General features: G+C 44.1%; 1 protein-coding gene across 1 annotated transcript; it reads left to right on the plus strand.

Moving 5' to 3' along the window:
- LOC117271146 (uncharacterized) lies at nt 1-25,734 on the plus strand. The gene is made up of 11 exons (XM_033649252.2): nt 1-1,176; nt 4,936-5,058; nt 7,081-7,250; nt 10,690-10,745; nt 12,575-12,713; nt 12,898-13,025; nt 18,935-19,070; nt 19,971-20,148; nt 20,263-20,346; nt 21,534-21,825; nt 21,916-25,734. Exons 1-11 carry the CDS (start codon nt 916-918, stop codon nt 22,710-22,712), a joined length of 2,364 nt encoding a protein of 787 aa, XP_033505143.2. The 5' UTR covers nt 1-915; the 3' UTR covers nt 22,713-25,734.
- Nucleotides 25,735-27,554: the final 1,820 nt, after the last annotated feature.

The following is a 27,554-nucleotide window of genomic DNA, read 5'->3' on the forward strand; positions in this document are numbered from 1 at the left end:
ATAGGGCCCAGGTTGAAAAATACCTAAGTTATCCTTTAAAGGCTGCTTGCTGTAGCTACATATTATGTGTACAGGTATGAGAGTCATATCAATCTTCTCATCCAACTCCCGGAAAGACAGCATATAAGTGTATTTTCTTAAATTTCCATAGATAACACATGGAGAATGTAAGACTTGAACCGTTTGGTCTCATGCATGTGGAAAAAATGTAATTCCTAGGCCTAAGACCTAAGATCAGTTCACACTGATCCCTCTCCCCCGTTCCTCTTCTTTTACCAGTCCACATTAGTTTGTCACAACAACACTGATCTGTCCTCACTGTGAAGACAGCGGCCTGATTGTGTCAGCGAGAAATGGACATAATCAGAAAATAAGATTTTAATGAAGAATCCAAGGAAGTGAATAAGAGAGTTTAAAGAGTTACTGTGTAACTGTGAGTATCCGTGTGTACCTTAGTGAGTGCAAAGGGAGGGGGGGTAATTACGGTGTAGAATGTCCCTCTCATCACTGGAGCTGACCTAAGAACACAACAGTTAATCATCCACTAACCGGCAGAGAGAGACAGAGTGAGAGAAGGGGAAAGAAGCCAACGTAACCTGCTCCATGGTTGGATTGAAAGAGGGACACTTTGAGGCACCTGAATTTGTTGAAATGACAAAAAAGGAAAAGAGGAGTCTTCCATCACACAGTCTGGACTAAAGGATATAATTACCTGAGAGTGGAAGGATAAAAAATCTGCATCCGAGGACATGCACCTGCTCCTGGAGAAGGATTTTTAGCAGCACTCTGCCTTCCTCAGTCAACAAGTGTGTGTTTGTGTGTGTTAGTATGTGCGTTCTATGTGGTCTGTCCTGTTTTTGGATTTGATTGTGTGTGTGTGAGAGGTGGCCACATGGGGCCCTGGCCCTGTCCGGGATGCCAGCTGCAGCATTGAAGCCCACTCCGGAGGACATGGTGGCGGAGGGAGGGGGCAAGGGAGAGCGTGGTGCGTCCCAGTGGGAAGCCTCTGGGCCGGGCCGGGAGCGGCTGCCTCTGCCTTTTCTAAAGGTCCCCAGGGAGCTGCTGCGGAGCTTCCCCCACTCCAAACGGGTCGGATCCTATCTGGTGGGGAAAATGATCAACAAGGGATCGTTTGCCAAAGTGATGGAGGGGCTGCACATTGGCACGGGCGAAAAGGTCGGTGCTTTCTCCCTGAGATGAGAATAAGAGTGAGGAGACGTGAGGAGGCATGTCTCAGACTGGAGGGTGGCAAGAAAAAGATCACACACATACAAGATTATGATTACATGGTTAGAGCTTGTACCTGATTATTATACCCACTTGTGTTTGAAGAAGGCAGCAGGGTATTATTATTCTTGTTATGTGTACAAAAACACAGTCAGATCCATCTGTAATTACTTTATTTCACAAGCATTTTTACAGGAACAGAACTTTTGCTTCACAGAATTAAAGCAACCCACTTCACAGAAATATTGTTGGCATTGTACATTTCTACAAACTTAGGAAATGTTACATTTGCACGTTATTATGTAACATTCACATTTAAAATTGGCCGCATGGTTATGTTTGGCTTAAAATGCCAAATTAAAACAACTGCTTTTTGTTCACTATCCTGGCAGGGAAGACAGTGATGTCTTGGTGAAAAACAATTGCATTCGTGGCACTATCCCTTCTGGAAACACAGTGACAGGTTGTTATAAAACACCCACACTTGGTGTCTAAAAGATGCTGCAAACACAGCAACGAGTCATTACAAAACACTCATGTTTGGTACGTAAAAATCCACTGGAAACACAGCAGTGGGTTGCTACAAATGTTTGGTGTTTAATGAGCCCCTGAAAATATAGGGATGGTTTGCTACAAATCACCCACGTTTGGTGGCTAAAAGCCACTGGAAACACAGTGATAGGTTGCTACAAAACACCCAAGTGTTGTGTCTAAGAGGGTGCTGAAAACACAGTGACAGGTCGCTACAAAACACTCACATGTGGTGTCTAAAGAGCTGCTATAAACACAGTAATGGGTCACCACAAAACACCCATGTGTGGCGTCTTAAAAGCTGGCGGAAACACACTAACGGGTCGCTATAAAACACTAATGTTTGGTGCCTAAAAAGCTGCTGGAAACACAGCAACAGGTTGCTACAAAACACCCACTTGTGGTGTTTAAAGAGCCCCTGAAAACATATTGCAACAAAACACCCACATTTGGTGCCTAAAAAGCTGCTGGAAACATAGGCCTCTAGTTTCGCAGACCGGGCGAGGCGGGGGCGCAGCGCACCTGCGCTTCGCCAACTGGGTGTGGCCAGGCGGATTTTGCAAGTTTGACACGCCGTGCGCGCTGGCGCAGCTACTCCTCTTTCCCACCTCCGTCCCTCCTACCGGCGCAAGTCGGAAAGAGGGAGGAGAGAAGGCGTGGAGTGGGTTTTACACACATCACACCAATCAAATGAGCCCCTCTCCGCCGGTCAGCCAAACTTCGGCTTACACCAGCTGCACTCCCCCTGCGCTGACAGTAGACCTGGTTTCAGCTGGCGAGCTTTTAGCGCACCTTCGGCAAAGCCTTTTGGCACGAAACTGTCACTGTGCCAAGCTGGATCTGTCGACACCTCCCAATGCTGCACCGCCACACCCATCTCAGCGCACCTCAGTCTGCCAAACTACCAAACTGAGCTCCTCGGGTTGCACTGCTCGAAACTAGCTCTGCGCGGGGTTCGCCACCTGCGCCACCCTGCGCCGCGCCGGGAAACTAGAGCCCATAGTGACGGGTCACCACAAAACACCCATGTTTGGTGCCTAAAAAGTCAGTGGAAACACAGCGACGGGTCACCACACAACACCCATGTTTCGTGCCTAAAAAGTCGTTGGAAACACAGCGACGGGTCACCACACAACACCCACTTGTGGTGTTTAAAGAGCTCCTGAAAACACAGCAACAGCTCGCTAAAATAAAAACATATTTGGTGCCTAAAAAGCTGCTGGAAACACAGCAACACATCACCACAAAACACCCATGTTTAGTGCCTAAAAAGCCCCTGAAAGCACAGCCATGGATTGCTACAAAACACCCATGTTCAATGCCTTAAAATCCGTTGGAAAAACAGCAGTAATTCCGGAAATCACAATCTGTCTTGTTATCTGTTGGTCTGCAGCTTGTCAGGCATCTTGCCCAGGTGACACGCCATCCACCATCCCCTCCACCTCCCCATGACAAAGTCAGCTCCTAAACTATGGTGCGATAGAAACGTTGATGGGATACATATGAAACATGCAAATGTAACATATCCATGGTTTGCAGAGATGTACAATGCAAACATTTCCTTCTGGCGACTGGGCTGTTTAAAGAGGTCTGAAGTGGATCTGTTTCTGCTCAGTTTATCTAGACTTGTGTAAAAACAAAACAAAAGCTCAGCACAGAATATGTCCTGGTATAAAACAATCAGAATAATTCCCAGTACGCTAAAAGACAGTTATGCTAGTGTGTGTGTGTGTGTGTGTGTGTGTGTGTGTGTGAGACTTTCTTTCACCGGTCACTGAGTGCCTGACCCCAGCTCATGTGTACCTGACCTTGTCACCATAGTAACACCCAAACTCATCTCCTGGGGTGTTTGCTCCTGTTAACCCTTGTTACCCTCCCCAGGTCATGTTCCTGTGGAGGTGAAGTCTGCAAATGTGTAAACACTGTCGACCTTGGAGGCTTTTTGAAATTGGATTTTAAAGGAGACACTTTCTGCTCATTTTCAGGTTCATACTTGTATTTTGGGTTTCTATTAGAACTTGTTTGTTTACATGCTTTATTTTCCTCATGTCTCTGATGGAACACCTGTATTCACTCTCTGTCTGAGACACTCTGTTTTAGCCCCTGTTTCTTTAAGCTCCCCGTGCCCAAAGAGCCCAGTCTGCTCTGATTGGTCAGTGTTTCCAGGCTGTCTGTATCTCAGCGTTTCTGCACCATCATTGTAGCCAGGGAAAGACTAACAGAGTATTGAGGCACTTGCTACTGGAAAAACCTCCAGGAAAGGCTTTGAAACACAAAAATTGGGGAGAAATTAACCTTGGCAACCAAGATCACATGTTTCCCTGATATTAGCATGAAGTTACATGTCGCAGTGTACGTAATGTAAACAATTGGAGCAGCGTGCCTGCAGCAGATGACCATAGGAAGAAATCTGCCACGAGCTGATGTCAGCTTGTAGCCCGGGTAGAAAAAAAACATTGGAAACAGAGTGTTCAAGATTACTTTTGCATGTGTTTACCTCCTTATTTGAAACCTTTGCCACATTTAATGTGATCATCCAAAACCATAATAGATCCCCTTTAATCTTGAATTAAAAGACAAACCACCACATATTTTTTTATAATTTTAATTTCTTGTGCAGGCCGACTCAAAACTCAAAACAGTGTTGAGAGCAATATAAATAATAAAAGTTGACTTCCTAAGAATTTGACAGAAATTATTTTTTATCCAGGGAGAGTTTATGCTTATTTTTCTATCAAGCTCCTTCTCTTTTTCTTGCCACTGTTGATATACAGGTTGAAGATTTAGTGTGTAATGATACAGATTAAAGTTCCATTCAGAGACTAAATAGGGGCTTGTGACTGAAGTGCCAGTGGGTGTAAATGTCTGCATAAGTGGAGAAAATGTAGGTGGATGAGCAGTACACTTTACTTCTTAACAAGTACTGTTTAAGTTCCCCTAAGCAACACTCTGAAGCCACAACTACTGGCAGGACTGTGGTTACACTGATCATCTCCCTGTGTGGTTCTGTTCCTGTTCACATCTGAGCGAGCAAATTACCCAATTTAGAAGGAGATGTTAAAAAAAGAAAAGAACAGAGCAAAGCAGCAAAGACTTTCATTCAATATATTAAGGTTAAAAAAACAAACAAACATGACTTGTTAATATGTGTCTGTGTGTCTATTTGTGTGTGTTTAGGTGGCCATTAAGGTCATCGACAAGAAGAAAGCACGGCAGGACTCGTACGTGTTGAAGAACATGAAGAGAGAACCTCGCATTCATCAGATGGTCCGACATCCTCACATTGTCGTCCTGCTGGAGGTAGAAAAATAAAAACACATATATTCATATGCATAGGTAGATAGATAGATAGATAGATAGAATTGTAGCCTCAGTTTCCTGCTGTTAGCTGACAGGAGTGGCACCTGGTGTGGTCTTCTGCAGACCGTGGTTGGAACCAGTGCTTATTTGACTTCCTGTTGCCTTTCTATCATCTTGAACCAGTCTGGCCATTCTCCTCTGACCTCTGGCATCAACAAGGCATTTTGGCTCACTGGATATTTTCTCTTTGTGGGACCATCCTCTGTAAACCCTAGAGATGGTTGTGCTGAAAATCCCAGTAAATACTCACCAACAACCATGCCACGTTCAAAGTCACTGAAATCACCTTTCTTCATCATTCTGATGCTCGGTTTGAACTTCAGCAGGTCGTCTTTATGTCTACATGACTAAATGCATTGAGTTGCTGCCACGTGATTGGCTCATTAGCTATTTGCGTTAAAGGGATAGTGCACCCAAAAATGAAAATTCAGCCATTATCTACTCACCCTCATACCGAGGGAGGCTCTGGTGAAGTTTTAGAGTCCTCACAACACTTGCGGAGATCCAAGGGGGGAGTGGGTAGCAGCACAACTGCACACCTAATGCAGGCTGATGGCCCCCCAGATTAAAACATCCAATAACACATAATTGAAACCACAAAATATCTCCACACTGCTCGTCCGTAGTGATCCAAGTGTCCTGAAGCCCCGATGTAAAAAGTTGTTTAGAAAAACGTCATTTGAACTCTGTTTTTAGCCTCATTGTAGCCTGTAGCTCTGACTGCCTCTCTGTGCACAGCGCTCACGTGTGCATGCAAGACCAGCAAAAGCACGTGAACACACATGAAGGCGGTGCCCATGACTCACGGTCTCGCGCAAGCGCACACACAGCGCAGTGTACAGAGAGGCAGTTAGAGCTACAAAACAGAGTTCAAATGACGTTTTTCCAAACAACTTTTTATGTCGGGGCTTCAGGACACTTGGATCACTGTGGACGAGCAGTATGGAGATATTTTGTGGTTTCAATTATGTGTGCTTGGACGTTTTAATCTGTGGCGCCGTCAGCCATTAGGTGTGCAGTTGTGTTGCTACCCACTCCCCCCTCGGATCTCCACAAGTGTTGTGAGGACTCTAACACTTCACCTGAGCCTCCCTCGGCATATGGGTGAGTAGATAATGGCTGAAATTTCATTTTTGGGTGCACTATCCCTTTAATGAGCAGTTGAACAGTGTACCTAATAAAGTGGCCAGTGAGTGTATATCTATTTATATATATATCACTTTAACATGTGGTCCTATATCCGATAGGTCTACACATCTGATCACTGGCCATGCGACCTCTGTGAGAATAGTCATATTGGAATTTACACTGCATTCCTCCCTACATATAATGGTTTGCCCCGTCATACTGCACTATGCAGGCATAGATCACTCAACATACAGTGTCAGAGTGGTCCATTGAAACTACAGGAGGCTGCTGTAGCTGTATCACTGCTTCAGTAGGCTGTCCCAGTTGCCAGCCAATAGAGCCCGACGATAGATGCTTGTCATTTTGAGTCCTGGTGTGACAGCGTTGTTGTAAAACGCTGACAGATATGATAGCATGTAGCCCTGGACACAACCCCACCACTCCTGACTCCTCTCTTAGCCACACCCACACCTCTCTCTCCAAACATCTACCAGCAGTAGTAGCCAATAGAGCAAGTGGACCAAAACCCATTTGTACAACAGCCTGTTATACTGGAAACAAACACTCATTGCTCTGAAGGGTCATATCTGTGAAATTATAACAGAATGATTATTATGCAGAATACTGTCATTGGACCCTCACACTGTGGCACAGGCATGGCCCGCCCTACTCAGACTGACTCCAGCTGCAAGATGAAGTCATGATGGAGTCTTACAACATTGCACCTGCTTGAATTTGGCCCCAATTAGTATGTTAACGGTTATCATTTATCTGCTGCTGTTGAATAAGCTCAGTCCAATCAATATGCTCATGATGAATATGTGTGTGTGTCAGACTCTGGAGACAGAGAACAGCTACTACATGGCCATGGAGCTCTGTGCTGGAGGAGATCTTATGGACAGGATCTGTGACAGGAAGAGGCTGGAGGAGAGGGAGGTGCGGCGCTACACTCGTCAGATCCTCTCTGCAGTGGAACACCTGCACAAACACGGCATTGTACACAGGTGACTCTACACACACACACACAGTGTGCAGTACGTGTACATGTTCTAGAGACATCTGCTTTGTACTTAGTTACTCTTTGCACGGTGTCAGCTGCGTCGTTTCTGATTGTTCACAGTGTCCACACTTTTTTGTTCTTGTGCTGAGAACTTATAAAAAATGTATGTCTCAAAAAATAAACAGTTGATACACATTGCATCACATCCTATTCATTTTCAGTCCTGAGTCATGTTTGAACTAATGCTGCACCAAACTGTGGACAAAAAACATAATGTTGGTGCCGGGTTGGAGACGGTGAATGTAAACAAAATAAATAACTTCTTATTTAGAGCTTATTTTAGATCTTGATAATAAGAACTAAAACAAAATCTATGTTTCATTTTTGTTGATGAGATGAGATGTGACGAAAATGTATTATTGGATTTTGAAAGCCGAGGTCAGCCATGCTTGTTATCTTCAAATGCCACATGAACGACAGGCTGGCGAACTCCAGTAAATAGCTGGCGCCAAGATGTTTCGCTAGCCCCTGAATGGCAGCTGCAAGGCTCCCCCCAGATCCGGACCGGAGAAGGTTTCTGGGTTGATGGTGTTTGACAGGCAGGTAGTATCTGTGAGTGTAGCTGTGCTGTAAGTAAACAGTCTGAACTCAGTTTTCTCTGACAGAGATGAAAGTTTAGTTTGAATCACCAACTCTGTGAGAGGACACCAGTTTAAACCTCCAGACTAACATGTTGCAGATGAAGAAAGAAGTTATGTTTCTACTTCTGAACAGTCACATGGATCACTCAGAGTTTACAGTGAACATGGGGACAAATCCTAGTTGTCTCACATTAGTTATTTGTTGAGAGCATAAATAGACCTGTCAAACACTGCTGGAGAAATGACAGTTTGGAAGTGTGCACAAATTATTTGTAGTTCTATTTGTAGTTTTTTATTAGCCTGGAAATCCAGACTCAAATCTAGAAAGATTTAGGGTCTGGCCATGAGTAATGCAAATGGCCCAACTCGAGGGGCGGCACCAAGCATGCATTTGTAAATATCACTGCACGCAATTGGATAACACTACGACCAATCAGAACAATACACGGGGTGACGTATCCAGAGCTTAGCTACCAGCGGAACTAACTGGTAGATTAGACTCTTGCCGTATCCAGTCGGCAAAACAGCAAAAACGTCCTTCTTGCAAAGGAAAGATTCAAGCGCCGTCTTCTGTTCCTCTTTTAGAGAAAAAGCCAAGTCTAACTCGTTCATTGTAGCGGCCAAAGCCGTTTCAAACAACTGGTGTTCATCCGTAGCCATCTTGCAATGTTTACTGACTGATTCCAGACTTCGGCGTCGCAGCGCTGTCGTCATCTGTTTAGCTCGCCTCTGGCCCGCCTATATCAGATACACCGATGTGATTGGTGCAGCTCGGCTCCAACAGCATGGGTAATGAGCATCATTACTGATTGCCAGAGTGACTCGCTGAGCAAATTCAAATTGTGCTCTCGCGAGAACTCTGGATTTCCAGGGTAGATTTTTACAACCTGTCACCTTGATTCTAATTTCTGATACCTGAATTACTGTCACTGGATTATTGACTAATTTTCATGGACTAAAACTAGACTAAAACTTTAAAAGATAAAACTGACTAAAATGTATTTTTGTCTTAACGCTAAGACTAAATCTAAAATAGCTGTTAATATTAACACTGCAAAGGGATACAGGGTGGGACTGAACCCGACCTGCTGCAAAGGCCTCGGCCCACAGGTGAGCTAGAGGTCACCCCATAAACGGAGGTTTTCATGGGTTTGCTGTAGTTAAAACGCAGACCCCTGTGACTTCAATTCCTCAAGAAGTCCCTGGGGGCATGCAAGAAACAATCCGTTTTTTCATGAATTCAGCGTTACGCAGGGTGAGAAGCTGATATACAAATAATCATTTTATGGGTGAAGTATTCAAGAACGGTGCTCAAATGTCATTTTCTCTAAATGTCACCGTCCACTGTGAGTCAGCCGAGCCTTCCTGCAACAGTAGCTGTTTGTTGCATGGTGGATGTTAAGGTCAGACCTTGTAGATTCACACACACATATACACACACTTGTGAGCACACACACACACACACACACACACACAGTGTAGTTTGCAGGGCATTAACAGCCTACAGAGGAGGAAATGCTGCAAGAAAGGCAGTACATGGCACAGAGCAGTGTGGGAGCTGAGAGTGTTATTATAGTGGCATTTTAGTATGTGTAGGTGTCAGAGACCTAATACTCTCACACACACACACACACACACACACACACACACACACACACACACACACACACACACACAGCGCTGGGCTTTGGTTTAAGACCTTGGCTCCTCTGAAGGTGGGAATGTGATTACCAGGCACTGACCTCATCATCCTGCGCCGGCGCCATGATTCACACATCATCACAACATCATGGACTTCCTCTCTAATGAAGTCCCTCAACGATGGCGCTCTGAACCCTTCAATAGCACCTCTCTCTGTCACACACACACACACCCTCATGCTCGCACACATGCACACACACTCCCTCGCTCTCACACTCTCCACCGCAGTCCCACACAGAGATGATTAAACTGGAAATAAATGGAAAATTTGTACTTAAATGCACCTCCTACCACCCACATCCAGTAGGTTTACCGCATGCATTTTCTCCTTTATGACAATGTCTGCTCTCGCTCTTTCTTGCCCTTTTTCCCTCTTCTCTCCCTCCGTCTGTCTTTGAACTTTATTCGGCTTGTGTGAGCAGCGTTCTCTGGATTTTTGGGACCTGGAGTGTCTGTTGGTTAGATGAAGGCAGATGAAAGGAGCATGGCTGATTCCCAGGCTATAGTTTATAGGGGATCTCTCTCTGCCTAACCGCAGATTTTCATTTAGCTCGGTAGTTTGCGAGCAGGCGGTGTGGTTGGTGGTGAGGCTGGGGTACTTTTAAGGGAGTGAGGCAACTTTCCCAGGTGAACACAGAGATATTACTGTGGCGGAGAGGAGAGAGTAAGTCAAGACACGCTTCACTTCTCCTGCCTGTAAGTTTCAGTTTGGCTTGAGTTGGAAATCATGATGGCTGCAGGTTTTTTTTAGGAGTCCAACACAAACCAGTCCCCCAAATTACCACTAACTGTTCACCCTGAGCTCGACCCAAACCTAAATTTAGCTCAGGTTTTCCTTCGTTTCTGTGGGGCTGGTCTGGTCACATCTCATCTGGTTGTCCATAAATACACAGAAAATGCTGACTAAGGCCAAACACACACTGCAGGAGTTCTTAAATTGGACAACCACTATTGTGTTTGTCAATTTAAGTACGCCAACACGGTCATCTGTAAGGAAACAATCGCTGTAGGATAAAGGACAGAGCTCATTAAAATACTGAAGTGAACCACAGTCTTTCTTTCTTGTGACCAACCAGCTCTCTCTCCTCTTTTTCTCTGCAGAGATTTGAAGATTGAAAACTTCCTGCTGGACGAACACAACAACATAAAGATTGTGGGTATGTTGACATCTGACTGAGAGTGTACTGATCAAAATGAAACCAACACAGAGGTTTTGAACGGCCACTTGAGACTGGAGTGAGTCTGTCCCCATTGACCCCCATAGATGTTAAAATGCCCAACAGCATTGCCATGTACAGCAGAAATAAACATTATTACAGCCTGGTACACAAAAAGGTTTCTGGCCTCTGAACATGGTTTTGGGATTCCTGTGTCTCACAGGATGCAAATTTGCAAACCCTACAATAATAAGGGAATAATCCACCCTGCTCTCCCTATGAGCAGCTAGTACTCGCTGCTTTTGTTGTTTGGATTGGTTAGGCTTAAGCTGAAAACACATATCAGGTGACGCGCGTCAAGTGCCGCCTCTAGCACATACTGGACGCATTGTGCTGTCAACAGATGACCACACAAAAATAATACTACTTTCTCTTACAGAACTGTACCTCCTCCACCTAAGCATGAGCTTAAAATCATTTGTGGACATCTACTAATTAAAGTTGGGGGATGCAATTGATTCCAGGGGCTGGAAATAGGACTGTGATGTGAAGCGCCATGGGCGGGGCGGGGCGGGGCGGGGCGTCCAGGAGCGCTGATGATCAAGTCAAGTCAAGTCAAATTTATTTATAAAGCGCATTTCATACACAAGGTAAACTCAATGTGCTTCACAACAAATAATCAAAAATAAGTAACAAAGTGCAAGTGTAAAATAAAACGAGATAAACAAGTCCAATCAAACACACATGTTCACACACCTATACACACACTCACACACACCTAACCAAATACTGTCATAAAAAGAAAAGTTTTTAACCTGCTTTTAAAAGTGGCCACTGATGTGGCGCTTCTCACCTTTTCAGGCAGGGTATTCCACCTGCGTGGGGCATAAACAGAAAAAGCTGCCTCCCCTTCCTTAGTTTTTGTGCGGGGTTGTTGATGTAGGTTGTTGATGCCTATGGATCTGAGGGTTCTTGCTGGTGTGTAACTGATGAGCATGTCTGGTATGTACTGAGGTGCGAGGCCATTTAAAGCTTTGCAAACCAGGAGGAGGATTTTGAAATCAATTCTTGTTTTAACGGGTAACCAGTGCAAAGATTTAAGAACGGGAGTGATGTGTTGATATTTTTTAGTTCCAGTGAGAATACGTGCGGCTGCATTTTGAATTTGTTGTAACCTGTGAATGCTGGATGATGCTGATGATGAACTGCCTCCGGTGTGGGGTTGTACATTTAAAATAATAGGGGCGTACTTTTTGTCATTGCCAGTGTGTTTTGGCCTTTGGGGTAAGAATGTCATGGTGACCCAATCAGAGGCCTCTCGCTATTTCAGTGTGTTTTCAATCTATGAAAGTTCATTGTAACATTTTGGTCACCTTAAAAAGTTTGTCCAGAGTTTAGTTGTACTTAAAGACCTTCTAAAGAGTCAGATGTTCAGTTTTTGCAGTAAGTACATTTTGTTGTAATGTTTTTTTAGCCTGTTTTCTCTAACAAATATTAGCATTAGCATTGTCAGAGTTAACCATGGCTGTAAATGCACCGTGCTAACCAAGCTAGCAGCTAGCACAAGGGTTAGCGCCACCCTCTCCTCCAAATATGGTTACTTCTGGCTCCAAAAATCCAAGATGACATCGGCCAAAATGCCAACCTTGAGGCTTTAAAACAGGAGTCCACTAACCAGCAGGTGACGTCATGGTGGCTACGACCATTATTTTTTCCAGTGTATGATACTGATGCTCAGTGTTGGACGGATCAACGTGACAGAACCTGTCTTAGCTATCTGGTGCGCCTGTGAATGTGCTCCTCTGTTAAAACGATGATGTTTCACACAGACTTTGGCCTCAGTAACACTCTGAAGGCTGAATCTTTGTCTCTGGAGCTCCTCAACACCCAGTGTGGAAGTCCTGCCTACGCCGCCCCTGAGCTGCTCGCTCACAGGAAGTATGGGCCCAAAGTGGACGTCTGGTCAGTGTAAGTGATGAAGTCTCAGTGTGTGAGGAGGCCTGAGTGGGGATTTATTTAAAAGGCGGTTTTTCTGTGGTGTTATTTACTGTTTGAAACAAATTGCAGAATGCATTATTGTGTGTGCATCTTGTAAATGTGTGTCTTCGTATTTTTCTTGTGTGTGTGTGTGTGTGTGTGTGTGTGTGTGCAGAGGTGTGAGTATGTTTGCCATGCTGACGGGGACTCTGCCCTTCACTGTTGAGCCTTTCAACATCAAGCAGCTGCACCAGAAGATGGTCAACGGAGAGATCAGCAGCATCCCCAGTGACGTCAGCAAAGGTAACTCCACATTTCATCTGAGAGGCTTTTTCATTGAAAAAACCCCACTGTGAAACACTGTGTCTTTTTGTTTGCACAATAACTTTGTTGTTCAAGTGTAATTAGGTTCATTTTGTCTACTCAAAATAGATTAAGTGTAGAAAGTTTTTTTTTACCAGACAATGAGTTTTTAAGGAGGTGTAGTTTAACTTGACATGTTTCGACTGTCACTTCAGTCTTCTTCAGAAGCGTCATCTGACGTGCGTCATGACGTGTCTTTATCAGCTGGTAGTATCCCGAAGGCGTGACCAGCCTGGCAATCCGACAGATTTACCAGGCTGGTCACGCCCCCACTGCCCGGTGTTCTTTGGAGGAGAGAGTCCCAGGTGTGCGACAGTATGAAAGCCCCCTCATCCCGGTTGATGGTGTCCCTGGCCCTAGTCATTGGATCGGAAAGCAACAAGTTCAAACGTTTGATCAAGGAGGCCACAGAGATCAGGAGGCTAGGGCCAGGAACACCATCAGCTGGGATGAGGGGGCTTTCATGCTGTCACACACCTGGGACTCTCTCCTCCAAAGAACACCGGGCGGCGGGAGGCGTGACCAGCCTGGCAATCCGATTTGCCAGGCTGGTCACACCTCCGGGATACTACCAGCTGATAAAGACACGTCATGATGCACATCAGATGACACTTCTGAAGAAGACTGAAGTGACAGTCGAAACAGGTCATGGTAAACTACATCTCCTTAAAAACTCATTGTCTGGTAAAAAGAAACTTTCTGCACTTAATTTGTTGAAGACCTTACCTGTAGTGCTTTTGATCAATCTAGATTAGTGGCTCCCAACTGGTTCAGCCACTGGGTCCAGGTTGCTCCTTAGTTATTACTTCAAGGTCCACAAAGTATTTAATATATTCAGCGTCATACTTGTGTTTGGCCATGTCATCCAGCTAGTTTGCTATCTTTGTCAAGTAGCTTTACTTGACTTCAAAATTAAAGTGTTTTTTTTTTTTTACAAACTTAGCACATGCATCCATGAATAGATGCACGTTTAGTCTGTGCAGTGATACAGTTGGTGGGTGTGGAAGGAGACATTGCATTAGGGCATTATAAAGAATATATGATAGAGACATGTGCTTGTTTTTCTTGAGAGGCCACAGTGTTTGAAAAGTTGTCCTCATTTTATTGTGGAATTTTTGTATTATATGTTGTATTTGTTGCATTTTAATGTGTTTTGATTGGCTGCTACCTCAACCAGGTCTCTCTTGTAAAAGAGGTTTTCAATCTCAATTGGACTTCCTGGTAACATAAGGTTATAAATAAAATAAATAACTGCTGATGAGTTTTTTTAAATGTATTTTTTTGGTGCTTTGAACACCACAAACAAAGGGCCATCTAGTTCCATTATACTAAAGAGAATGCAGACATCTCTACAGCTGATATCTCCAACAAATCAGCAACTCACACCAAAACAATCTAGACTGATAAATAGCACTACAGGTAAGAGGGAAATATATATTTTTGACTCTAGGGTAGGGCGGCACGGTGGTGTGGTGGTTAGCACTCTCGCCTCACAGCAAGAGGGTTGCCGGTTCGATCCCGGGTGTGGGAGCCCTTCTGTGTGGAGTTTGCATGTTCTCCCCGTGTCAGCATGGGTTCTCTCCGGGCACTCCGGCTTCCTCCCACAGTCCAAAGACATGCAGGTTAATTGATAACTCTAAATTGTCCGTAGGTGTGAATGTGAGTGTGAATGGCTGTTTGTCTCTATGTGTCAGCCCTGCGATAGTCTGGCGACCTGTCCAGGGTGAACCCTGCCTTTCGCCCGATGTCAGCTGGGATAGGCTCCAGCCCCCCCGCGACCCTCAAGAGGATGAAGCGGTTAGAAGATGAAGAAGACTCTAGGGTAAACTAGAGTTTGTGCTCCTAATCTCAATGGAAATTGGGAATAGTTGCATGAAATGACATGAAAAACCCTCACAGAAAAGTCATTAGATAGATGCTGAATTTGGATAAATTAGGATAAAAATGCAGGATGCAAATAATAATAATTATCATTTAAAATAATGGGTCAAATCTCAAAGTTTAAATGAAAGACATTCTTCACACTGATTAACTTCAGTTTCACAGTCAGCACTTGAATACTCTGAGCTTCACACAGGTAAGATTTAAACTGGATGTGATCTCCTAACCCCGCTTTAATGTTAGTCTTTTGTTGGTGACTCTTTGCAAACACAAACCAGGATCCAGCTTCCTCTCTGCAGACCACAGATCTGTCAGGAGACAGAGAATTAAAGGAAAAACTGTTTCATTTATTTCCTACTTCTTCCACTTGTTCTGTACTGAGCACACAGTGGCCTCAGTGTCTCTGTTCCTCTCTGTTTTATTTTGGTCTCTCTCTCACACATCGTCACTCCATTACACTCTGTCATGGCGCCATGTCACCACAAACAAACATAGCTCCTGTTACTGAGGGGAAAACCAGCTTGGCTCTAAAGCTCTGAAACTGTGACAAGATCGGATTAGTGGCTGTATCGCTGCCACAGGCGGGCATCTTAGAAATCGACTTGAACTTTCAGACTTTATTCTGCCTCTGAATGGGGCTGTTCTTTTTTCTTTAAAACTCCGCTTCACTTTTGCCGATCACATTTTGTTTTTCTTCCGCCAGTTATTCTCGTCAGACTGACCCATTTGTAATTCTGTTAACTCATTCTTTTCTTTTTCTTGTCATTTTCTCTTAAACACTGTTTATGAGACTTTAAGCACTGCAAACAAACTGTGGGGTGAATTCACAAAGAATCGATCGCGGCCACTAAAAGTACCATGAACTGCACATCACTTGCAATCGTAATCTGCTCCGTCTCAAGGTCTGATTCGCTAAAGATATTACAGCACAAATATACCTGTAAAGTTTTGCAACTGAGTAAAATTATCCACATGGCAAAGTATAAATGTTACCTTTACTCCAAGAATGCAGTCAGCAGAACAATTGGTCAGACTAAGATAAGATAAGATAAACTTTATTGATCCCACAATTGGAAAATTCACTAATTCACCACAAGCTACAGGTCCTGACCGACAAGGTGCCGAAGCATTTCTACAAGCTTAAGACAAGGGATTTAAATGTGACAGAGAGAAAACATATTTGGGATTAATATGCCATTCTGTCAGTGTGCTTCAGTTCAATCAACTCTCTTAAAGGGATAGTGCACCCAAAAATGAAAATTTAGCCATTAGAGAGGGGGTAGCAACACAACTGCACCTAATGGAGGCTTACAGCGCCCCAGATTAAAACGTCCAAAAAACACATAATTGAAACCACAAAATATCTCCATACTGCTCATCTGTAGTGATCCAAGTGTCCTGAAGCCCCAGCATAAAAAAGTTGTTTGGAAAAACGTCATTTGAACTCTATTTTTAGCCTCATTGTAGCCTGTAGCTCTAACTGCCTCTCTGTGCACAGCGCTCACGTGTGCGCGCGACACCAGCGAAAGCACGTGAACACACATGAAGGCGGTGCCGATGTCTCACGGTCTCGCACAAGCGCACACATGAGCGCAGTGTACAAAGAGGCAGTCAGAGCTACAGGCTACAATGAGGCTAAAAACAGAGTTCAAATGACGTTTTTCCAAACAACTTTTTATGTCGGGGCTTCAGGACACTTGGATCACTACGGACGAGCAGTGTGGAGATATTCTGTGGTTTCAATTATGTGTTTTTTTTGGATGTTTGAATCTGGGGCGCCGTCAGCCTGCATTAGGTGCAGTTGTGCTGCTACCCACTCTCCCCTTGGATCTTGGAGTGATGTGAGGACTCTAAAACTTCACCTGAGCCTCCCTCGGCATATGGGTGAGTAGATAATGGCTGAATTTTCATTTTTGGGTGCACTATCCCTTTAAGGCAGTAATAATTTCTCTGTAACTGTGTGTGACTATTTCAGTCAGAAGAGACAGAAGAGTGGGGCGTCAGTGGGTTAGTGGATAGAGCAGGCGCCCCATATACAAAGGCTCTGTCCTTGCTGCAGCAGCCCGGGCTCGAATCCAACCTGCGCTATCCCCTCAACCCCCCACTTCCCCACACACCACAGCCGGCCCATTCATCAATGGCAAAAAATGCCCAAAAAATAATCTTTAAAAAAAAAGAAGAGACAGAAGATGAAGTTTAGTATGAAATATAAGTGTACAGATTAACAGATGATTTGTACTGATAAGATTTAACATAAGTCTTTGGCACTTGGACACCGAACGGAGACTATTTGTAATCATGGGACATCTGAGTGGCAGCAAAGTAAAATAAAATAGCACAGGTACTGAGTCGCTATTTGCTTGGCATGACAGTCAAGGCTGCATTTCACCCTTTGTGGGTACTACAGGTTTAGTGGCCACAAAAGCTGCACAATCCTTTTGTTAACTGGCCTGAAAGTGTCTCCAGAAAATATTATTCCACAGGTTCATAGCTTAAAATCAACAAATAGTGCATTTAATTTTTATCAGTTCCAAACAAACTGAGCTGACCCTGACTGCTGCAGCTGATAGCAGCAGACTGAATGGAGCAGTCTCGGCTTATGTATCTGTGAATGTGGCAGCCATCCTGTTGGAATCCACCTGCTCCTCCAGACTGTGGAGCTTATCAGGATCCTCATCTGGAGTCAAACTATCAATCCCGCTTGGCTGTCACAGGACGGCTCCGTGTCACAGGCTGACAGGCTGAATTAGTTCTCCTAAGGGGAAATGCTGCCTCTCTCCATGCTGTCGTCGCTGATACAGTTTCAGTGAAGTCACAGTGAGTGACATCAGGCTGGCAGACTGGAGGAGTTGTGCAACACTGGCTGTGTCTTTTTAGTTTGGTACCTTTTGGCCAGACAAGTGTAACACAAACTTAAAGGTGCATTAAAAACAATCCTGCCTGCATGGTTTATGGTCTGATTATTAACTCCACCAGTCTGCATGGCAAAGTGTCTTTTGGGCCCAGACACACAAAACTGACATCACAGAACAACTGGTGACAAAGGTCAACTGTTGCCTCAAGTTGCCTGTGTCTTGGCAAAAAGGTTGCGCTTGAGCACAGCTCAAAGACTACAGCCAACGGCCTTGTAGTCCCTATGTTCTGCACCTGTGTGAGAGGAAATAACTCTCCATACCAGCAAGCAGCATAGACCGACAGGACAGATTGAAGACAATAGTTAGCCAGTTAGTACGTTACAAACAAGACAAGGGCCGACTAGTGACAATGTTGTGTGACACACCACAAACACTGGGGTGACTGACGCTCACCAACGGCCAACAATCAGCCTGGTGTGTTAGGGCCCCTATCCACTCAAGACACTGATCCAAAACTGCTCCTGATGAGCAGGCCAGAGCCTTGCATGGTCATCGTCTGGATGAATATGAGGCATGTTGAAGCACTTACTTTTCTTTTTAATATATATCTGTACGGTTTATTTAGCATAAATTCTCTAGTTGACCATCAGTTGCTTGAGTTTAGAATACCAACTGTTACTGTTCCATCTCGACTGATGTTCATGAAGGCAACCATTGATGAATGCTAACAAACTATGCTCAGACGTCAGCTTTTTATGTACGTGATTATTTCTGCTGGCTAATGCTAAGATGATTATAGCTTGCAGTGAACACTGGTGAATGTAAGTCGCCTTCCTCTGAACTCTGTTTTTTGACTCCACAACTGTTTGGTGCTGAGCAGGTCAGCTCAAAGCAGGGGAGAGAGAACCCAAGCAGCAAAGTTGCTGGCAGGAGGCTAAAACTCTGTATAGCTGAGGGGAAACAGCAGAGGTGATACTTTTCACATCACGCAATGATCCAATTAACCCGAGCGATGAGAATTTCTACCAGACCAAACGCAGAACTCACTGACATTTAAATTCTGGAAAATAAGAAAACAAACATGACATGTCTTCGTTTATGCTCCTGCTTCAGGTGCGGTGGCGTTTGTGTTGTCTCTCCTGGAGCCAGACCCGGCAAAGAGACCCAGTATCAGAGCTGCGATGGAGGAGAGATGGATCAACGAGGGATATGCCAAGAAACCACTGCACACACTGTCTCATAAAAACAGGTCGGTAGAGATCTACTGTGCGACTACACTTTGACACACTGACTACAGACACACCCTGAGGCATTACAAACATTTTTTGCAGAATTCCATCCATTTTCCGTAGGTGCTTATCCTGTTGGGGGTCACGGTGGGGCTGGAGCCCACCAGCTGACATTGGGCGAGAGGCAGGGTTCACCCTGGATAGGTCACCAGACTATCACAGGGCTGACACATAGAGACAGACAACCATTCACACTCACATTCACACCTACGGACAATTTAGAGTCACCAATTAACCTGCATGCACTTGGAGGAAACCCACGCTGACACGGGGAGAACATGCAAACTCCACACAGAAGGGCTTACCAATTTTGTTATTGTAAAAGGTTCTGTCCTGTATTTTTTGAATACATCTAAACATGAGAAAAATAGGGGAACTATGTAAATTCCTTCTATATTTTCACATTTGTTTTTTATTACACAATATTTGTACTCTAAGTGTGTGTGTTTGTACCATGAGAACAAAGTGAGAAACAAAGGCTCTCCTCAGGGAAAGCTCTGCAGCAAACACCACAGTGTGGGGAACAAAACGAACATTTTTGTGGTCAGTAGGGTAACAGCTTTGTGTATTACAGCATGACTAAAAGGCTTTTATCACTTTACGCAGTGTGGAAATTCAATCATGTATGGCTCCTCTTGGAAATAATACATTTTTTGAAATCCACATGAATGAAGCAGGAACAGTTCCAGCTCCGTTCTGCTCACAACTGAAAACCATCAAACCAGAATCCTTCAGTTACTGGTCCCGCTATTCCTCACCAACAAATCCTTAATGACCTCTAACATTTCTCTCAGCTCCGCTCTTCACACTTTATCTTTCTAACTGTTGTTTTATCCCCGCTCTTTCTCGTTATTTCCCAGACTAAGCCCAGAGGATCTCAACTCATCTGTGCTGGCGTACATGACGGAGACGCTGGGCTACTCGGTCTCTGAAATCATTCACACGCTCACCATCAACCGACCATCCGCCATCATGGCCTCCTATCACCTGCTGCTCAACAAGCTCAGCAGGAGCCAGAAGGGAGCCAAGGCCAGCAAGGTTCACACCTCATTTCTAATCACACACACACACAGACACAAATGGGTCGTGTAATGCAACTATTCTCATGTTCTGCTGTGAAGGTTTAACAGCTTATAATAACTGATTTGGCAGAAACTGGAAAACAATGACTGGACTCTTCCAAGCAAGAACACATGGAGAGAGAGGCACAACACTGACTCAAAGACAAAGCAACAGGTAATTTTGTCAATGATATCTTAAAAACAAACACAGTGATCATCTAGATATGTTAAAGTTGTAGTGTTCTATTAAAGGAGAAGGATTTTTACTGTCTGCAAATCCCAAAATGGACTGAAACCAACAATGATTTAGTCCATCGCTCAGTACTTTCTGGCTTCTCCGACTCTGTCTTTGGTACTCACCTCCAAGCCCAATGAGTCACTGTCACTTCTATGACGACATAAATTGTTGTCATGAATAGATAATTTTGTAAACTTTAATGGTTAATGTTACTCAAACAGGAGGAAGTGGTACATGTGTTGAGGACTATTTTAAGCTGTGGATTAATTCACCTGTAGCGCACAAGTCAGTATTTACAGGAGCCGGAGGGTTTATGTAGGATTAAAAGGAAACTACAGCTCCCTCGTTCATGGTAATGGAGGAAAGAATCCACCCAGTACAATAGTGTGGCTCACTGATGTTGTTTACTGCAGAGAAACTCCATTTTTATTAACAGAAGATTCAGATTCAGACTTCTTTTATTTGTCATTTTAATTATGCACATCCATATATAAAGAAAAAAAAATGCCTGAAAATGCAGACCTGATCAAAAATGCAGACCTAATCAAAAATTTGACCGCATAGCTGACGAAAGGGACCAACACTCTGGGCAACCTTTGAAGCTGTACTATCTGAAGCAATTATCAGAACCTCCGTCAAGTCTGTGTTTAATTGTGCAATCAGGCAGTTGTAAAGAACAGCAAGGTTGTTGGTGTTATCAGGCTTAAACAAGACATACAGTTGAATGTCATCAGCATAACACTAATATGATTTACCCATAAACTGGCTAATAATTTGACCAAGTGGAAGCAAGTACAAAGTAAATAATGTAAGACCTAAGACAGAGCCCTGATGTACGCCACAGAAAAGAGCAGCAGTATCAGAACTGAAAGGACCAAGAGACACAGAGAAAATCTTTCTATCTGAAAGGTAGGAGCAAAACAAATGTTTTGTGCAGATTGTTGCTCTCCGCACACACTAGAACAGAACTGTTAAATTAATCATTACATGTGGGGTCTGTCACATTTTCAACATCTGTTAAGATTCGAAAAAGCTTTTCATGTGGGCTAGACTTTACTGTTTAAGGTTATTTTAGATGACTACAGTCTTTGGCCTCCTGACATCGAACCACCACTTGTTTTCAGAGTGAACCAACCAATGAAAAAGGCTCGAAACAGTCCAGCAGGCCTCTGAGAGCCCAACAGACAGCTGAATGTCAGAGCAACAAGAAGAGGTCTGAGGAGCTGCACAGGAAGGACCACAGAGAGGACGCAGAGAACCGTCCACCTTCTCCATCTCTACCCCAGCTTCCTCACTCTGCCTCCCCCTCAATACCCCCTCGCCTCCCCTCCCCCGCCCCTCTTTCTACAGAGGATGGAGCCACTGATGAGGAGATCGCCATCACCTTGGACACCAGAGAGACGCTGTTTCCTGAAGGTGAGGATTTGTAGTGTATACAGAAACAGAAGCTGCTCACATTCACAGAACAGTGTGTGACTGTACTGTATCTGTATGTGTGTGTTCCAGTGTCTGTGTTTGGAGACAGGGAACTCGTCCATCTTTCTCCTCCTAAAAGCTCTGCATCTCAACTCTGTGACTCTGCCCCTTGCCAAGTCCCGTTACCCCCCGAGCCAATCAGAGACAGCAGCACGTCGAGGCCGATCCGACACACACACCTGCTCAGGACGACTCAGTCAGACGGGGCGGCAGACCCTGGGTCAGACTGCTTCCATGACAACCGCCACCAGGACGACCACTCTCATCACCTAAGCATCAACGAGCGCCTGGAGAAGCTGCAGACGTTTTATTCTTCAGAGAAGAGCGGCATCTCTCCCAGGATGCTGCTGGAGGCCGACACACACACCACACACCCCTCAGACAGAGACCACCTGGGTACCATGGAGACCACACGGACGTCACCCTCTGCCCCACTGCCCCGCCTGCGCAACGTGGGGCTGAAAGATGGACGAGGTAGGAAGATGACATGGGTAGGGTTGACCCGACCTGGGCCCCCAGGACTCCTGGTGAACGGGTCTAAACCTCCTGCCTTCCCCTCGCAGAGACAACATACTTTGGTCATTAAGAGCCTCCGGCAGGAGAGGGGCAAGAGACGGGATCTGTCGTCAGGAGCAGGAGGAGGAGGAGGAGGAGGAGGAGGAGAGAGAGGGACAGCAGGAGGAGGGCTGAACGGAACAAAGAGGAACTCAGTTCAGTTACGTTCATCTCTCCAGCGTCGGGTGGCGGACCTGAATCTGCCGCTGCTTCCTGCAGCCCTGCAGGGGAAGACAGATAGGAAGAACCAGCTACACAGCATGGACTACTGATAAATGGGAGAACACAATAGAGAGGCAGTGATAGAGGCCAGAAAAGGTGCAATGAAAGGAGAGGATAGTCCTGAGGTTGGTGACACATTTAGGAAGCAGTTAAGCAATTAAAAGTCCAGTGTGTAGGATTTAGGGGGATTTAGTGGCATCTAGCGATGAGGACTGCATATTGCAACCAGCTGAAACTTCTCCCGGCTAGAATTCCTTCATCGTTCAGGAGATTTTTACGGAGGGCTGAAATATCTGCAGAGGTCTCTTCCTCTACAAAACAAACAGACCAAGTGATTAAAAACCGTTAAAAACACTGAATAAAACAGCTGCATGATACAAATCAGTGTTTCTCTGATGCTGTTCGGCTTTTTAGACACGCCATTAGCCTAGCACCTGCTAATGTGTGCTCACCTTTTTTCTTCGATAACTTAAGATCCAGACATTCAGGAGGTTTTTTGCCAGGAGCCAAATTATCCACACAGGTCTCCTTCTCTTCAAAAGAAGCAGACCCAGTGATTTAAACTGGTAAAAACACTGAAAAGAGTTGTGTCACTTAAAAAAATAAGTGTTTTTTCTACACTTTCATGGAGTGGGGCCGATGTGAAAACATAAATGGCCCTTTAGCTATGTTTGGTTTGTCCATTCTGGGCTTTTATAGAAACATGGTGGTACAACATGGTGATTTCCTGGACCCGCTCCCTGTGTAGGTATGAACAGCTCATTCTAAGGTAATGAAACACAACGGTTTTTATTTTCAGGTGATTATACACTAAAGAAAACATACTTATTAGTATGTCATATTCCATTTCTGCCTGTATGTCCCCCTAAATCCTACACACAGGACATTTGAGAAATACTGGCCTGTATTAAAAGAAGTGCCTGTTTTATGTTAGATTTGTAAAGAAAACTTTTTTTGGGTGCCTCCAGTGAACAAAGAATTCAAAAATGGAGAAAATTCATGATGAATAAAAATAAATGGGGTCCACGTTTAACAAAGGCAAAACTACGTCAAAAGGGTTCGAAATTCACCAAAGTCACACAATAACACAAACAAAGGAATTGATCAAGGCAGCAGCAGACCTGCAGCTCCTGTGTTCAGCGAGGTTAAATTACTGTAATTTTCAGTCTGGATTTCCAGAGAGCATAGATAAGTTTCACTTAGTTTAGCTCCCCGTCGGAGAGGGTTGTCTGTTTGGGAAGTACTGAGCATACAACTCGAGAAATGAGACTTGGATTATACTATACGAGTTGGGTAAGAGTTTGTAAAATGGATGTTGCAATATAGTTTTGCTGTTGTCAAACACGAAACCCTTTTACTTCAATTTATGAAGAATTGACCTATGGCTAAGTCCCGCCCTCAGACGCGATGAGCCAATCACAGTGCGTATAGCCATTCCCATACACTCGGACACTCTGCCTGGACATCCATTGAAATGCATTACAGAAAGTCAGTTTTGTTCGGTTTTATGAGCTTTTTCTGAGATTTGAAGTGTAAAAATGGTCAAACGGTGTGCATGGGGTACATGCAACTCTGACACAAGGTATCCTGAGAGGCTGGGCGACCAGGTGTATTTTTACACTTTAAACCACATCTCAGCCGAGAAAAGTGTCTCCTTTGGATAAAGTTGTGTGGTAACGTTAGACCACAACATCAACTCAACGTGAATAAGATTAACAATGATGTCTACATCTGTTCTAAGGTAAGTCAACATTGTGTTTGAGGCAACATATTGTCACTTTGCTGGAAAGAAATATAAAGTTATCTTTAACATCTCTAGCTAACGTTAGCTAAAGTTAGCCTAACGTTAGCTCCTAGCTGCGTTGTTCATCATGTCACCTTGTTTGCTGGGAGTTCATTAGCCTATTTTGTTCTAGTTTTGTACTTTGGTGATCGTACATCATTGTTAGCTGTTGTCCAAAGGGCTCTAGTTAAGCTAACGTTAACTTCTGGAGCTTAGCTTCATTAACTTATCTGTAATGGCAGAGATAACAAAGGTTGGCAAACGTTATGCTGAATGATTCAGTGTAAATACTGTAGCACCAAACTAACGGAGAGACACTCTTGGTAAAGATGGTAAAAAGGCCGTTATCCTTTTCTCATATTCTGAGCCAAAAACCTTAACTTCAGTGGCACTTTAACTTGTTGTCTTTGATGGCGACGGCAACCAGATGCGGTTCACAAGCTTACACTGTGACCTGTAAATTTTGGCTTGTAATTTAAGCTTTTCATCGACCTTCTCAACAATAAAATGATGAATATATCCCTCCAATGCGTAGTTTAGGCCCTTTTGGTTACTTCTTCATGACATCTGATCGTTATGTCCCCAAAAATCATCAATTGCCTCCTGCGAAATGCTGTGTACTGTGACACCTGCCATAGCGCCGGTCACTGAATGTTGATAGTTTGTCCTAGTGAGTGGAGGGGGCGTGGCTTAGCCATAGGTCAATTGTCTCTGTTTTTGGATTTTTCGTTCACCTTGAAGGCATGCGAGCAAAAAAAGTTATTAGGTGAATAATTGATACAAATGCTCATTTTGTTGTTTAAGTATTCCTTTACCCAAAGAGAATAAGGAGAAGGGTGGTTGATATGAAAGACTGAGTAAAGACAGGGCAGCTGTTCAGAACTTTGCATAAACATTTTGAAGGACAAGTGTAAACGGCAGCTACAAAAAGATGCTTAAGCTATTATTTTCTACTGTTCCATTAATGCCTTGCTCACCAACAGAACTTCTTCCCAAATAAACCATAAACAGTACATACAGCCTTTATATGCTGCAGTGCCAAAAATTCTAACTCTGCCTAAGCTCATCAAATTTAATTTGGCTGTCAGTAACTAGGCTTTGGTTTCGCTACTGTTAATATTTTTCCTGGGGAATTTCATGTTAGTCTCCACCCATCACAATGTGACATGCAGAAGTGCACCATGTGTGTGTGTTGAACACATATGGTTATATTTGTATTGACTGTTCTTAAAAACATTTTTGTACTGACATTGAAAATCAAAGTAAAAACAAGTCTCAATTCTGCTTTACGGTCTTGTTATGTGTCTTCATGGGGATCTTTTTTGCAAAGTTCAATGAGGAATATACAAAGGTAAAAACAGAGTTATGCTGTGACTCTGCTGTGATATCTCCACTCTAGCAAAATATGGGTTTTTGTGGCTACAGAAAAGTGACCAGAGGGCTGCTAGCAGTAATTTCACAGCAGCCATGTTTTACTACAGTATATAAGGTTAATTTTACTGGGGCTGCCCCAGAATGTCAAAGACTCCAATCGTCAGTCGGAGACACCCCCAGTCAATTGAGATTCTTCAAGCAGATTTTTTTTTCGTCTTCAGGCAGTGTGCAGTGTACGTCTGGTGACATTTCAGTCACTAGAAGTAGCTGCAGAGTGAACGCTCCTTAAAATAACACTGCTCTCCGGTACAGGCAGCTCCAGACCCAGGGTGAGTCTGAGTGAGATGGAGGCAGATAACGTTATCATTTGCCTTCTGCTTAGAAGTGGTGAATCTGCAGCTCACAGCATCTTAATACGATACAGTCTCTGGCTTTTGTTCGATATCTAGTGTCAGCAAAAAATGTTGCACTAACGACCTAACTAGCATTAGCATCTGCCGATTTTCTAAATTAGGCCACTGACTAGTTAAGAATGCATCCGTACTTTGATTCAGAGTTATTAGTAACTTACCTGTTTATTAATTAGAAATACATGCCCGCTTTGTTTCTTTCTACACTGATAACTACACAGGATTTTGTTAGTACTACCACAACTATTTGTTTGGTAAACCGATGAGTCTTCTCAAGCTACAATAGGCCCGTTTCCACTGAAGAAGTTCCTGGTACTATTTGGGGGGCAGGAACTACTACAGGAACGTCCTCTTGCTCAGCCCTCTCAACCGCCGCGTCTCCACTGAGAGAGCGGAGTAGGAGGAAGGTTCCTGTAAAGTTACCGGGCTCTGTATGTGACGTAATTGTTGCGCGACCATTTTGACCAGGGTGATGTAGGGGTGTAGGGACGCCGTTAGCCGTTAGCGGTGTCTGTAATAACTCCGGTCACAGTCCGTGAAAAAAATATTTTTTCCAGCAGATGTCTTAGTCACAACATGCTAACTGGAGTAGTTTCATGTCATATCCAACAATGGGAGGCTTTTAACACATGACGTCTTGATGTTAGCTTTGCTACTGCTGTTAGCTGTCCCTGTCAGCTGATGCTTTCTAGACATCGTGATTTCCTAAAACTGAATAAATACCACACATAGCAACACAAAACTGCTTTGCTAGCTCAATCATGTTGTAACTAAGATATCCACTGGAAAAAATATTTTATTCACGGACTGTTTATTGAGTTATTACAGACACCACTAACAGCTAATGGTTAGCCCAGCTAATCTACGATAACCATGTTATTAATTACAAAATGTCACATCCCGCCTTGAGTATATCCAATCAGCACCAAGTAATCCCCAAGCCCCAGCCAGGAGTTTCTCGGGGCCGTTCTGAGTACCTACTCCGAGGCAGGGACTTGTTTAGCCCCTGTAAAAGTTACGGAACTCTGTCCTTCGGGGTGGTTCCTGCGGTGGAGACACGCACCAACGACCCGGCCCCGTAAAATTACCCTGAAGTTCCTGCGGTGGAAACAGGCCTAATGAGAAGTGTTTTGTAGAATGGACCAAAATGGCTACGGTCGAATCATGGCAGTATCCTAAACTTAAAACGTTGACACTTTTTAATACCATTTTAAAGATGTTTTACATTAATGAATGAACCTTCAGCTACAACACAAGTCTTTAATGTGGCCACATTGTAATGTATTTAGCTTTTGACTGTACAAAGCCACTTCTTCACTCGACCA

Source organism: Epinephelus lanceolatus, chromosome 13 (assembly GCF_041903045.1).
Source record: "Epinephelus lanceolatus isolate andai-2023 chromosome 13, ASM4190304v1, whole genome shotgun sequence".
Taxonomy (NCBI): domain Eukaryota; kingdom Metazoa; phylum Chordata; class Actinopteri; order Perciformes; family Serranidae; genus Epinephelus; species Epinephelus lanceolatus.

What these genes read in the sequence shown, in the direction of transcription:
- LOC117271146 (XM_033649252.2), top strand. Translation starts at nt 916, where the DNA reads ATGCCAGCTGCAGCATTGAAGCCCACTCCGGAGGACATGGTGGCGGAG. An exon ending in CAACAACATAAAGATTGTGG is followed by an intron (nt 10,746 to 12,574) that starts GTATGTTGACAT and finishes TGTTTCACACAG; the next exon opens with ACTTTGGCCTCAGTAACACT. An exon ending in ACTCAAAGACAAAGCAACAG is followed by an intron (nt 20,347 to 21,533) that starts GTAATTTTGTCA and finishes ACTTGTTTTCAG; the next exon opens with AGTGAACCAACCAATGAAAA.